Consider the following 15,218-nt stretch of genomic DNA (forward strand, 5'->3'; position numbering starts at 1 on the left):
TTAGGTAGGTCCTAGGTGCTAGTCATCACAGTCCTCATCAATCTAGGGCGTTGATCAGACAAATAAAATCGTTGGGCGCGTGAAATGTCTAAAATTGTGAGGCGTAGCATAACATGATTAAGGTTCAGTTGGTCTTACTTGTGACTATCAATAGAAATTTTACGAGTCCAACGCTTTTATTTAATTGTCTGATCAACGCCCTAGATTGATGAGGAGTGTGATGACTGATACATAGGACCTAGCTAATTATTTTCTAGCTTTTAGTATTATTATTACTTAATGTAAGTGTTGTTTTCAATAAAACCGTTTAACTTAAAAAAATGTTTTTAATTATTTTATTTTCAAGTTTTTAGTCTTTATTTAATTGCCCATTATTTCACATTCTATTTAGTTCATTTAGTGACTCATTATTACACGGACTCTTTCCTGACAATTTGTTACAATCTAAGACCTCAATACATAATCCTTCCAAAGACTTTACTCGACTCTGCACAACGTATGCTTGTCCCTCCTCGAACTCCAAAATATTTTGATGTCACCTCTACCGGACTATATGTAATATTTGTTCTAAATATAGGTATTATGTGCCCTGAATATGGACCAAATCGGATCACAAATACGATTTTTTTGAATATCTCGATCCTTGCGCCACATAGAGGCGATTTTTTTCACAGGCCGCTTTCAATTCATGTATTTGTTCAAAATATGAGCCTAATCGGACCACAAATACGATTTTTTTTTGAATATGTCGATCCTTGCGCCACCTAGCGGTGATTTTTTTCATAGGTCTCTTTCTATTCTTGTATGTATAATGTGTTCCAAATATGACCCAATTTCGATTTTTTGAATATCTCGATCCTTGCGCCACCTAGCGGGTCTTTCTATTCTTGTATGTATAATGTGTTCCAATATGAACCAAATCGAACCACAAATACGATTTTGTTTAATATCTCTATCCTTGCGCCACCTAGCAGCGATTTTTTTTCATATGTCGGTTTCTATTCATGTATGTATTATGTGTTCCAAGACAAATCGGACCACAAATACGATTTTTGGAAATATTTCGATCCATGCGACACCCATTGGAGTTGTTTTCTTATTATTGCATTGTCATCGGGTTCTGAACTGTATTCCAAGTTTCACGCTTGTAGCTTATCGGGAAGTTACTTAAATTTCAATTACAAAATTCGTGCCAGCCAGCCTGTCAAGTCAAGCTAAATAAAACCGTTTAAAAAGGACCTTATAGTGGTTGGTAGATTAGACTGAGTCTAAAAAAGTTGTAAAAGAACGTCGCTTAATTTGACGCTCATGATGAATTTATTTTGGACAACATTTTTTGTTGATCCTTCTACCCACCTAAAATAATCGTCAACAACAAACTACTTGGGCAGATGTCGCGTCAGCAATTGAAAATGACAAACACCCGCTGACAACAACCTCTCTGATTGATTGGGCGCTTGGGAATACAATACATGTCTGGGTATATGAAGTCGTGTTACATAAGCTAACAGGGTTTACCTGCGGAAGAATCATAGTACAAGAGATCAATGAGTAATGCAGATAGCAAGTTGAAGTGATAACTTAATGTGAAGGAAACACCGCCACCAAGGGGTTCCATGAACGTAAAATAGTGTTCGTATGTAAATACATGAGGCCTATCGCCCACCCTCTCTCAACAGATATTTACAGTGAATTAGAAGCCAATCCTGTACTTCTGAATCCTATTTTTTTTTTTCAGCAACATAAAATGAATGTAGCTAAAGCTAAATAAGTGGTGGTTATAGTGGTTATAGTGGCAATAATTAGCTAAAATGCTATATATGAGCCAAAGGTTAGAAATATATTTCAAGGACTATGAAACTACTTTTGCTACTGCAGTTATAGAAGAGGTTTCAAGCCTTGCGCTTTTGTCTATCATCTCTGACCACTGCTATTGGCCCTTTTCGAAAACTACGGAGGTTGTATCTTTTGGAAACAGTCGTAAGAGCAGTAGGCGCCTGCAAATTGCTGCAATATTGTGTGACTATCTAGCCAGCAGTTGAGCTAGTCGTTTGAAACTATGCTAAGAGAGCTGTGAATATTTATAGATGCTAAAGGAGATAAGTTGTACTTAAACGCCGACCCTAAGTCGCCCTCTGGAAGTGAACAGTATGGATCCAAAAATAGTTTGATAAAATCGGGGTAGCGTGAAGGTGGATAGCCTTGAATATCTCGTCGGTGGAATCATCCTTTGCGTAATACCGGCCCCTAGACCCGGGGTTGGCTTCTACCACTCACCAAAATAAGTGATTGAAGAGCAATCGCTCTGAAAGAGCTGCTTGTAGGATGACAACTTTTGAGCGATACAATCGGCTCGGGATTATGTCTTGTTGAGATTCTCAAAGTCGACATCATAAGCTGCATCCACCAGCACTGGCTGTATGATATGGTGGTCAAGCCAGTATCTTCTACAAAGCTCCGGTTTGGCGGACACATTCGGCAAGAATTTGGAAGAGACGCAGCGATTGGCGGTGGTTAGAACAAGGTGGCCTTCCGTACAACATCTAAAAGATGGCTAAGAATATTCCCGCGGCAGGTATGCCTGTCGTAAGAGGCGACTAAAATACCAAATTTATTCAAGGGGTTGTATAGCGCAACACTCGCAAGTGGTTGCCAGTGCAATATATAGCTTATCCAACCCAATTGTCAACCGCACCTACCCGTGGCGAACCATGTTTCTTCAACAGCCGAGGCTCTGGCGACACCAAGTTCTTCATGGGTCTAGTTGGTGGGTGGGCGGTATGGCCATGAAGGTTTCATGTGGTTATACTTAACCGTTCCCGAGATGGTCGGCCATCGGGGAGTGTCCTTATCGTTACAACAACGAGAGATAAAAGCCTCTAAGCATTCTGACAAGTTTCGACGTCATCCCTGTCAGGACAGAGTCACTACTCACACCCGTTAAAGGAAGAAAGGACGTATCGAATTAATATGGGACCAAAAAATGCACACATTTATTTACAAGGTTATTACCTAAAAGATGTCTAAAAGAAGGTATAACCCATTATGAAAATCATGTTATCATGTTTAAATGGTGGTTAGTAATTATGGAGTGGCCCTCTCTTAACAGGCATAACCTTTGGCCCCATATTATTATTACCCACACACAATCTTCGCATTCGAAGATAAAGCACATTCTAAGCATGAATGACTTACTAACCATAAATAATATTTTTTTAAAGGGCCGGATACCTACGCCAAGTGTTCCCAATGTTAATGTAGGTTAAAAGCAACCCGCATCTTAAAAAATATTTTATTGAACTGGTTCATTTTCCGGCAAAAAGGCCTCCCAAATAGCAACCTAGGCTATCAAAGTACCCAATTTCAAGCGAATCAAATCAAAAATAGTAGTTTTGTCATAGGCCGTTACTTGGCCCAATTTCCTACAAAAAAAACAAAAAAAAATTGTATCCTATAAAATCAAGGAATAAGGTAGAACTTACGATTTCTAGAATTTCTTCCAGAATCGGCATCACGCGAGCTTTTCGACATTCAATTTGAGCGCAGTATTATCTATAGCTTACGATTTCTTCTCGAATCCTATGTAAATCTGGGGCAGACATTTGCCATTTTAAGATTTGAATTAGGAATATCGGTCTAGTAGATCGGCTGTTTTGCTCAAAGGATGATATTCATTTTGTATAAAGTAAAGGTAAAGAATAATAGTGATATAACCCGTCCGAATACACATAATATATACGTGCGTATAGCAATTGTTTGTAGAATCACATATATAACAGTGATTTGCTATTTTTCATGTCTAAAAGGCCAGCTTAATAACAAAATACATACCTATACACATTCGCATGTATAAGTGTGACAATATGCAGTCAGAAGTGGGCTATTCGCAGCGCAAAATTGGCAATAAATTGTTAGAATTACTAAACTAACCAAAAATGCTTTGTACTTAAATTACGATAGTGAAAATTTTTAATTAAAATAGAAAATAGCACGTCTACAAATAAACTCCTAAAATTTTTATTTACTTAAAATTTAATAATTTAACCTGAAATTTAATTAATCCATAAATACGTATTTAACCACAATTATTCAGCATGCCCAAATATCAAAAGTTTTCATTACAGTGCACTTACCTTGAGCTCAACAAACGTTCTGCTTCGTCTGCGGTCATAGCATCGGGTAGGCTATCTTCACGTGGTATTACCACCTCTGCAGGCATCGCTGCAATTATGACTTTGGCTTCCTCAATTTCCTCCTCTTCAGCCACAGATGCCAATGGAGCTTCACATAAATCTACATGCACATCATCGTCCTCCTCGTCTTCAATAGCGCGCATCAAATCATCTTCATCTTCACCAGCGCTACTATCCGCATATTCCAAATCTTGCGTATCCAAAGCACTACATTTATTATCGCTCATTGTTGTTGGGGTTAGTGTTGTATTGCTTGGTGTTGCATTTAAAGTAGGTGGTGGTCGCTCTGGCAATGCTGGCAATTCAGAGCTATCAAATTCTTCGTGTGTTTCAAGCACTGCAATTGCTGCAGCAGCTGCCACCACCACTCCTTTAGTCTGACCCAATGCTACCGCAATTGAAGATATTGAACGTGTAGCTGTTGTTGTGTGGCTAGTTGAAGTTGAATTTGCGGTGCCGGTACCACTGCAACTACCACTACCGCTTCCAATAGATGTTGGTGAAATGGGTGGTGTTGATGTTATGCTCACATCAGAGCTACGCCGACAAATAGGCGATACAACGCCAACCGGTGGTGAAGAGATCGCTGCAGATTTCACTGGTGAGCCACTTACAGATTTTGTTGGAGAATTTAAAATACCACCACCACCGATACGTTCATGCTCCCGTTCTCTTTCTCTGGGCAACTTACCGCCGGGGTAGTAGAGTTCAACTGCAGTTTTAACTTCCGTTTTGATGGTGGCATAAACTGTAGTGGTTTCTTGCGCAAATCCATTAGCATGAAATTTCTTATGCATATCAGTCACTTTGGCTGTATCGTAAAGTTCGGATTCACCGAATACTTCATGTGATTCACTTCCATCCGGATTAAGACGATAACCCACATCAACATAGTTTAAGCTGTGTTTGTCCATCTCATCCGTTGTGAGCTGACTGTGGTCGCATTCATCCACTTCGGCACCAACACCACCACCGCTAATACTACGACCATTCGCCGTTTCAAAATCATATACGGGTTTTAGTTTGGCTTTAATCTCTGGTGAGGGTTCATTGAAGCCGCCCTCGTCAAGGCTGGTGCTAGTTGAAATGATGCTGGATGGACGTGAGCCCAAGCCAGCAGCTGGCAATTGCACAGTGATGCTTGATGAGATGCGCTTTGATGATGTTGATGATGTAACAGATGATGAACGTTGTGGTGACATGTTGTTGGAATGATTTTGTACCTGAATTTGATTTTTGATTTGTTGTTTCTGATTTTGTGTCATGATATCGGCAGTGACATCTTGACGTTCAATTTTGTTGGAGCGTCCTGTAAGTAAAGAATGAAAAGGAATGAATTAGTTGAATGGCACATAGTTAATTTTATCAAAAGTACATTATACACAGTTATGTTAAGGTAGGTCTAAGGTTCCAAACGCGAATTTTGAAGTTTTTGAAACCAAAGATTTTTAGATTCGTTCAGACAACAACCAGAAAACTTTTTTACTCAGAAGTACACACAAATGTGGAGGTCCACACCTAAACGCAACATTTAACTAATTTGAAAAAGTTGACCTTTTAATGCAGATCCCTTCCACTTGCAGATTTCTAACGAAATTTCGAATGGCGAATTTAAGAAATGCAACAAACCCTTTATTACGTTGACTTGAAATCATCTCCTAGGACTATTTCTCAATAGTTTCCACTTAAAGATTTAAACTATTTTTTACCAAGGTACTAATCACCCAATTACAAAAGTGGGTTATGTATATAGTTTTTGCAACAATTAAATTTTTTCCTATTTGTATGGAGATTCATATCAAAACGACATATTTACATCAAAACGAATGAGAGGGAGGGAGAAAGAGAGAGAGAGGGGGAGAAAGAGAGGGAGAAATAGAGATGGAGAAAGAGAGAGAAATGGGAGGAAAAGGAGTGTCGTAGGTAGAGCTCGCTAGATCGTTGCTTGTTCTCCAGTAAGTGCCGGTAGTTTCTAGTCCTCTTTTCACCAGGTCATTATAAGGTAAAGGTGTCGGCTTGGCCCGACATCAACATAATTCAATCGATGCTTTCTTATTTCTTGTTCCTCCCGTCAGTCTTCATAATAACGAGGTACTTCATCGTATCAGACAGAAGAAGGAAGGCCAACAACTCATGCAGGAATACGAAAAGCAGGATTGTCTTTAGTATGTGGTGTCAAACCTTTTCGGATGAGATCGTCTACCACCAAATTACCCTACGGAGTTAGGGAAAATAGACCCCTCTTTCAGTTCTGACTATCAAAAATGGGGTTATGAATCGACTCATCTTCCTAATTTTGATAGCTTCATCAAATACAGGGGTGCAATAATATCATCTGCTCCTTCCTTGTTAACCCGTAGACCTTTACATAGGCATATGTACCTGTAGAGATAACTATCTTAGTCGTGCCAACTCATCACCACCTTCTTTTCCATCTTAATAGCGGAAACTTCGGTTTGTAAAGATTCCAGCTTTCACGTTGTAGCCCATTTAGACCTGGTCATTAAAAATAGATCGTTGCTCTTCTTAATCAATTATTCATATTTCTATCCTTTGCTGACCTTCATCGTAGATATTTCGTTTGTTTAAGTTGCGACGTAAGAGGTATACATAGGGAGCAGAAACTAATATATTATTATCTTCTAGGGCTCTCTGCCGTGCAATACCTTTAATAAAAATATCGATGGTCTGCTAGTTGTTTACCAAAAAAATCTGCCGGAAAAACGACTCGTGTATTAAAAATACTAAACGACGTAGGTAAACTTTTTGCTAGGCTTTATATTTAGGTTCTTGGAACGCTCGCTTTAGTAATGAAAAGTAAGAACTACTGGCGCTACCATTACGTTAAAAGTCAAGGCCCCGCCCAACTATACAGTATCCGTATTTTTCCTACTAGCGATATTGCGCAGAGAATATCGCAATACCAAACCGTATACCGCCTTGTGGATCGCACCTCATTGGATGTGCTTCAACCACATAGCTCTTAACTTGGCGCTTATGATTTTCGCTTAGTTTTTTTATTACCAAGAAAATACCACAACTAATTTTCTTTGGCCTTTAGTTGAATATTATTGAGAGCCTATACCTGGACAAGGTTTGCAAGCCGCCTGTTTGGTGTACTGCACTCAGCGCTTGAGCGGTCCTTGAGATAAATATGTTGACCTAATGACATTAAACTATTCAGTCTTATAAAACTGTGGCCGCCCACCCCAGTACTCGGTGATAAGGATTATATTGCGAAATCGAGAGTTCGTAGTGCTATAATCGTTCACTTAGGCATTTGAGATTAAAACTATACTTAGTAATCGTACATTTAGATTTTTTAAATGACTATTGTTGCAATGGTGTTTGTTGTAGTAATAATTATGATCACTGTTAATCGTTATCGGGAAAATTATTATTAATTGTAATTCTGCTCATGCGATATCGATCGCATCGAATCGATTTCATACATTTATTGTAACAATTTGGCAAGTTACTATTTTAGCAAATAGTAATGGCAGTTCGAATAATTATGATCACTTTAATCGTAGAATATTGTAATTGTCATTATTGTAGTGGTAATCGTATTAAAATAGTAACACTTCTACCCTTTCACTGGATTAGGCTGTGTTATTTTGAGAAGACTAGCCAATATTTCCTTATCATAGTGTCCTTTTCGATTTTCGACCTTTAATACCATCAGTACCTGGGCGACCGAGCTTTGCCCGGCAACATTTCGTTGTGCTGAGAAATCTTTCTAATAGTAATCTGTGAGAAATTGCAATTATTCATTTAAAAGAAAATTATTTAAAATTAAGTCGAATCATGTGTAAGATTTTATTTCGAAGCTTTTTAACTTTAATGTTCTTCTTTAAAGCTTTAATATAATATGAGTAAGTAGAGTATTATTTCGCCTAAACGGCAACCCTACCCAAAAATGTCCCTATTGTAATGCGGAGTGAAATACCTTTCGTTTGATACCCATATCGGCATATCTCATGCATTTTTTTTTAATTTCGAATAGGTGGCAACCCTGCTCAAAAATTTCCCTATTACAATGCGGCGTGAAACACCTTTCCTTTGATACCCATATCGGCATAACTCATGCAATTTTTTTTATTTCGAATAGGTTGCAACCCTAAACGGCAACCGTAACCAAAAATGCCCCTATTGTAATGTGGAGTGAAATACCTTTCGTTTGATACCCATATCGACATATCTCATGCAATTTTTTTTTTTTTTTTCGAATAGGTGGCAACCCTATATGGCAACCCTGGTCAAAAATGTCCCTATTGTAATGCGGAGTGAAATACCTTTCGTTTGATACCCATATCGGCATATCTCATGCAATTTTTTCTTAATTTCGAAAAGGTGGCAATCCTAAATGGCAACCCTACTCAAAAATGTCCCTATTGTAATGCGAAGTGAGATACCTTTCGTTTGATACCCATATCGGCATATCTCATGCAATTTTTTTTTAATTTCGAAAAGGTGGCAATCCTAAATGGCAGCCCTACTCAAAAATGGCCCTATTGTAATGCGAAGTGAAATACCTTTCGTTTGATACCCATATCATGCAATTTTTTTAATTTCGAATAGGTGGCAACCTTGTGAAACATTCTGATTGGCAACAGCCAGGTAGAAAGTTTTAGAAGGTGATACATTTCTCTGTGCCAAATTTCATTTAAATCGGCTGAGCCATTCCCGGGATCGTTCGGCTATACAAACAAACAAGAATTGCTCGCTTAAAGTTATAAGATAAGATAGATTACAAAAATTATATTTTCAGTACGATAGGTATATTTTTTATTATTCGCAAGTTTCAACTATTACATTCATACCTCTAAAAAAGTAAGACAAAAAGTACAAAAAAATACAAAAAAACTGTTTAGAGAAATACATTTCCTCCCCCACTACCGCTTTGCAACCACAACCTTCGTAGACACACACACACACACTCTCTCTCTATCTAATCAAACTTGAATTCCCGCTTCATATTTGCAGCGGGCTTCAAGTTTTCATTTAACAACTTCACCAAATCATTTTGTAAATTCAACAACAAAAACGAGCGCAAGGTCGGTTGTTGCCTCAACTTCTCTAGCTTGACAGACATGTCCGAATAGTTCTGTATAAAGTTTTTATAGCGTGCCAATTCACACTCCAAAAAGTCGTTGCTACCAGGTGTCTGCTCACCGCGTAACTCTGATGCAATCGCATCTAACAACACTTGTATGTGTACATAATTTTGTGCACAGTCAGCATCATCTTCAACCTTTAACGTTCTACTGCAGTTATCTCCAAAATCACTTTTTCCACTTCCCACACCAAAACTGCTGGCGCCACAATCATGACTTAGAATGCCGCAAGAAGCTGCTCCTCTTCGTCCACCGCTGCTGCTGCCATTATAAGCACTTACACTCTTCTTTTCATACTTCTTGCCACCTGAACTACCAGCATTAGATTGTGGCGATTGTGGTGCGCTATGTTGGCTTTCGCCTCCTCTCATATCTCGTGTGTGGTATTGCGCTTTTTGTACTTGCATTGTTGATCTCAAATCCACATCTAGGCAAGCGGGTACATTTACATATTGTGTAACATAGCCACAAATACGATCGTATGGTGATCCACCAGCACCGCAGTCATTGCGTTGATCATGTCGCTGCTGTTCGTCCTTATCACAACACACAAAATCACATTCACATGGAGTTTTTGCTACAGTTGCTAGACAGACCTTTTCCGATTGCGTCAAACCGGACGGTGGTGCGCGTGGACATACGCGTCGTGCTTGTGTTTTCACTTTCCCTTGAAAATCTACGCTGTCCAAATCGGTGCCAGGTTTGGGTAATGAAACGAATGGTCCAGTGAGTTTGCCATAATTTAGACAAGCCACTAAATGGCTCATATAAATATTGCGTAGTCGCAGCTCGTCTGTTGTTTCGAATACGCCCATGGAGAGTTTGTCGAGCCAAGCACGTGCCAATTTGTATTCGCGTGAACGACAATCGAACACTTCATCGGGTTGCTTTAAAATATCCAGAAAAAATATAAAGTTTTGCGTTAACTGGTAATCGATATTGTCTTCGGCATTCATGATTTACGCAGAATTTTGATTTCAATTTTAGAATTTCAATTTGAAGTAACAAACGTTGATGTATGTGGAGTTGTAAATCAGTGAGTGAATGTCGAAACTTGAGTGAAGAGTTTTTGAATGATGAGTTCGTTTGTTTTTTGTTGATTTTAATCGATCGCTCTCCAAAATTGCATTTCTCTGGAAGAAATATTTGTTTATTTTTTTCACAATTGAGTGTTTTGGTTTTGACGTTTTATTTTCGAAATAGCAGGGTTGTATTAGGAGCTGAATAAAGGCCCGAACACATTCGACTTTCGCGTCGTTATGGTGCTGATGTCGCTTTGAAATTACGCACGCTGGAAGTTTGTTGCCTGCCACGATAAACGCTATTGTGCTTTTCTTTATTGATTAAATTTAAAAATAAATTCATATTTTTCAATATAAATAAAACAAAAATAAGAATTAATGGATTTCGCGTACAATTTAGGTGATTGGAATAAGGAATTAACAGGGCATGGAAAACGTAAGTTTTTGAACTATTTTGTTGTTGCTTTGGCCTTCCCGTTGTGTTGCTTGTGGATTGAGAACTTAGCCATAAAATCGGCAGTTGACGCAACACAAACTCCAAAACGACGCAAAAGTCCAATGTGTTTGGGCCTTAATAATTGTCAACTGCGCTAAATAATTTTTTTCGAAAAAAAAACAGCCAACAACAATTTTCGTGCAAATTACGTGTCACTTTATTTATTACACAGTGTTACAGAAAAGATAAAAGTTAAAACACCTGGTAAGTGACATGAAACAAAAAATGGAGGTAGTTCCTTTTGCGGGGACAATGACAATTTCACCAAAAACAAACTACCAGATTGAAAAATGTTACGAATTTTTCTAATTTTAATAGATTTCATATTAACGAATACGACTAAATTACTTTCATAGTTATTTTAAATAAAAGGGAAAAAAATTAGCCCCATGCCTATACGAAATATTAGTCTAGAAAAGAAGGTTTTTAATAAGTTTTTCGAGGGCCCGAAAATTGTTTTGGTGGAAGAAACATGAATCGAAGAATGCAAAGCAAGGGAATATAGCCCTCTTTAGTGTCCGTACGTTTGCTCAGAACATTTTGACAAAACATGCACGTTTGTCAATTGCTTTGTCAAAGGAGGTACTTATAAACCGACACCGCAATTGGCTACATGTCCACATTTTTTATCTTTTTATTTATTGTATAATTCAAGCGTTGCGCTTTAGGAGGGAATTATTAAACCATTTTTTATGCAGAACATTACCCTGTAGTTCTGCAGGTTAGCCACTAGTTATGACAGTGTTTTTGCCCGTTGTACCAGGGATCACCTTGGGGCAGCCCCGCCTATACGCACTCTGTGCCCTTTTAGGATTGACATAGATGTGCAGACTTCGGAGGTGCACTTTTTCTCAACATGCCTTGAGAAATATCCACTGTAGGGGCATGATAATAGGGGCATGCTAGAACAACAAGATTTTTCGTTTATTTTTTTTTTTCTGTCTAGGGGTCAAGCTCAAAGATGTGAGTCATTATCCATTATTTTTCAATAAAATTCCATGTTTTACTGTATTCTCAATCGATATGTATGTACATAAATCGTTCTAAAGCATATTATTATTGTCTCAGATTACCATTGCGTTTTTATCCTAAAGGAAATTTTCATCCCGAAAAACCACAATTTCGCCTTAAACAGTAACGGTATGGCAACGCTTCAAAAATCCCCAAATACGCAAAAAAATGTTGAGTGGAACTACCTTCTTTTTTGTATCATGGTAAGTGATACCTTTTTTATAACAGATCTTGAAGATTTAAGAATGACAAGATATTCTCCAAATCATAATTTACGTATGAAAAACCTATGCACTCTCACGGGAATATAACTTTTTTTGGCTATAAACCGATTTTCATTTTCTGTGATACAAAAATATGCAATCAAGTAAATTAACAAAGAAAAAGGTTATTAATAAATAATTTTAATAAAAATAATATATACATTCAAACAAAAAATTAAACAGTGAAAAAATAGAATTTATACTAAAAAGTAAAAAAAATTGGATACAAACAATTAAGAATAAAGTAATGGAGAAAATCAAAATAAATAATAAAAAAAGAAAACGTAAAAAGCCAAAGGAAAAAAGACGGTATAAAAACCGTTTAAAAAAAAAAAACAATTACAATATGCAAAGCTTTAATTTTAAAACATAAATTCGGAAAAATAAGAACAAATAAAAAATTTTAATTCAGAAAAATTTAAGAAATTAGAAAAAAATAAAAATAATATAGGGCGAACAAGAATATACAATTTTTCAATAATTATTGTAAAACTTTATATGAGCTAAAAGACCGTAGTTAAATAAAACACAATATTTAAAATTGTATTTTAGTTTTTAGGTCGTCAATACATATTTCGATTTCAGTCTGAAATCATCTTCAGGAACATATGACTATCTTTGATCGACTGATCATCAGACTGAAATCGAAATATCGACGAATTAAAAACTAAACTACAATTTTAAATATTGTGTTTTATTTAACTACGGCCTTTTAAAAGTTTTACAATAATAAATACTTACAAGACTATCAAAAATCATCAACAATTTTTCAATAATAAAAAAAGTTTTAATTAAAAGATCAAAAGGATAGTTTTAGATATTTAGAATCAAAAAAAAAAAAAATACCATATGCATATGACTATTTTTTTTTTATTTCTTTTTTTAAATTCACAATTAATTTGTTTAAAAATTTCATAAAATTATTAAAATAATTATATGGATAAAAAAAATAAATAAAAAAAATTCAAAAAAATCAATAAAAATTAAAAAGATTAAAACATTAAAATATTTGAAAATAAAAGAAATTTACAAATAAAACATATTAAATAAATAAAAAAAATAAAAAAAAATAAAAATAACAATAAAAAAAATTTTAAAAAATAAAAAAATAATAATAAAAATAATAAAAAAATAATAAAAAAAATAAAAATTAATAAAAAAAATAAAAAATAAAAAAATGAAAAAAAAATAATAATAAAACTTTTTTTTGTATTAGCAAATAATTGAATTTCTTCAACGACAACAAAAATAGTGTAACGAATTTCAGGGAACTCCGCTTATTTGCAAACTTCTGCTTACGTTCGTATCGCTAAACTGTTGAATAAAACACTCCAATATTCTGTATTACAAAATGGTCTTTATTAGACTGCGTTGAAAGTACTTCACAATTAAACTTCACTTCGCAACTGATAGCGTGTTCAAGACAAACTGAATTCTGAGTGCTCAGATAGCTTTATACTCTTCGACTTCCTCGTTCCAGAATTTACCTACAGTCTGCTATAAAATTATAACTACAGATACACGTGTATAGCTTCTCATATGCGTGTGTATATGTGAGTGACACTTCCACAGATAATTGCCTGCTTTTGGGAGCATCTCAGATAACATATATGCATGTGTTTGTGCGTCTCTTCTCTGCTGCGTGTACGTACATATGTGTAGACATAATGATTGATTCGTTTATGTAGATACAAGTGACTGCCTGCTTTATTGTTGTTGTGGCTTCATTTACTTAGCATCAGACTAGTGATGTGAGTATCACTTAGTGTCACTAATATTCGTCACAATAGTTTTATAATGACAATATGCATACATAAAAAAGTAAATATACGGCAGGCAATTAAATTCAAATTTGTAAAAACTAGAGCTTTTTTCTGCCCTTTGGCTTTTAGGTATATACAAGTTTTGCGAACTATTCTCTCCTTACAGCCCTCTTCCTCTCATTCTCATTCATGACATTCCGCCGTTGTTCTATCTTATTTGGTTTTGCTTCCATTTCCACTCTTTCCCTCCACCCTTCCTTCTATCATTAGCATTTACACTAATTTCTACACACAATCACTGCCACTACCAATAACTATCCCTCTTCCACTCCCATCCCCAACCTCGCGCCAACTCCTACTTCTTCTCCTATTGTTACCTCTACACTTACTCTTACCCCCACTTTACTCCTAGTCCTATTTCATCTCCTAATCAGTCCCACATCTACTCCCACTCTCACTCTTATTCTAATCTAACTTCTACTACCACTCCTTCCACTCCTGTCATTTCTTCTCCCACCGCCTCTCTTCACTCTGTTCCCGATCTCAATCCTCAAATATTTCTTTACCAATTTTTAGAATTATAATATAAATACTTTCAGAGATGTGCAATATAAAACATCCCATTTGTATTGGAGGTGGCCTCCACCATCTTCTTTATCCCATTTTTTTATGGTGGTGTCAGAGATTAACCGAATCTTAACCAAATTTCAGAGTTCTTACAAGAAACTTCCAGTAATACACACGGTTAAGTTGGTAGGAGCGATGTTAAGCCCCTTTTATGTTTCAGATTGATTTTCGTATGCGTTTTTTTTTTTTTGTGCTATTAAAGGACTCCCATCTGATAGTTACCATCCTTTTAAACAAAATTTGCACTTCGAAATTGCAAAGAATATTTGTATTTATGTTGAATCATTTCGTTTTAAACTAACTTCAAATTATACACTGGTAGGTAGGTTGAACTGGCCGGTCCATGAGGACCTCACATAGACTGATTGAGTCCGTAGTGTTACCAGAAGTTTGTTTTAACGACCAAACTGAAAAACCCTATCAAAAACCAGGACCTATGTTATAAAATAACTCCGTCCTCTTGGCAAATACTAGAAGCTTCCTAGGACTTAAGCCACTTGCTGCTTCTAGATCTGACAGCTGTATCACTCCTAATAGCTGGAGTCTTAGCCTGGCAAGTGCAGGGCACGAGCACAGAACGTGCTCGATCGTTTCCTCCTCCAACCCGCACTTCCTACACCTGCTATCATTGACCAAGCCTAATTTAAAGGCATGTGACGCCAGAAGGCAGTGTCCAGTCAGAATACCCGTCATGAGTCTACAGTCCTCTCTTTTTAATGATAGAAG

The 15,218-nt window shown here is 36.5% G+C and overlaps 2 protein-coding genes across 10 annotated transcripts in view; both read right to left on the reverse strand.

The window, feature by feature from the left end:
- Spn (Spinophilin) overlaps nt 1–15,218 on the reverse strand; it is a 420,033-nt gene that overhangs the window by 144,012 nt on the left and 260,803 nt on the right. For all 9 annotated transcript variants that reach the window (XM_067786891.1, XM_067786895.1, XM_067786894.1 and 6 more), the window contains one exon: nt 4,134–5,502. In XM_067786891.1, coding sequence (XP_067642992.1) covers nt 4,134–5,502 — 1,369 coding nt within the window. The remainder of the gene's footprint in view (nt 1–4,133; nt 5,503–15,218) is intronic.
- On the reverse strand, nt 9,131–10,431 carry LOC137252946 (uncharacterized). Its single transcript, XM_067789113.1, has one exon. The coding sequence runs from the start codon at nt 10,264–10,266 to the stop codon at nt 9,145–9,147; it is 1,122 nt and encodes a 373-aa protein (XP_067645214.1). The 5' UTR covers nt 10,267–10,431; the 3' UTR covers nt 9,131–9,144.

The sequence above is a fragment of the Eurosta solidaginis genome, chromosome 5 (genome assembly GCF_040869045.1).
Source record: "Eurosta solidaginis isolate ZX-2024a chromosome 5, ASM4086904v1, whole genome shotgun sequence".
In the NCBI taxonomy this organism is placed as follows: Eukaryota; Metazoa; Arthropoda; class Insecta; order Diptera; family Tephritidae; genus Eurosta; species Eurosta solidaginis.

Coding starts and splice junctions, on each gene's coding strand:
- LOC137252946 (XM_067789113.1), bottom strand. CDS start 10,266: ATGAATGCCGAAGACAATATCGATTACCAGTTAACGCAAAACTTTATA.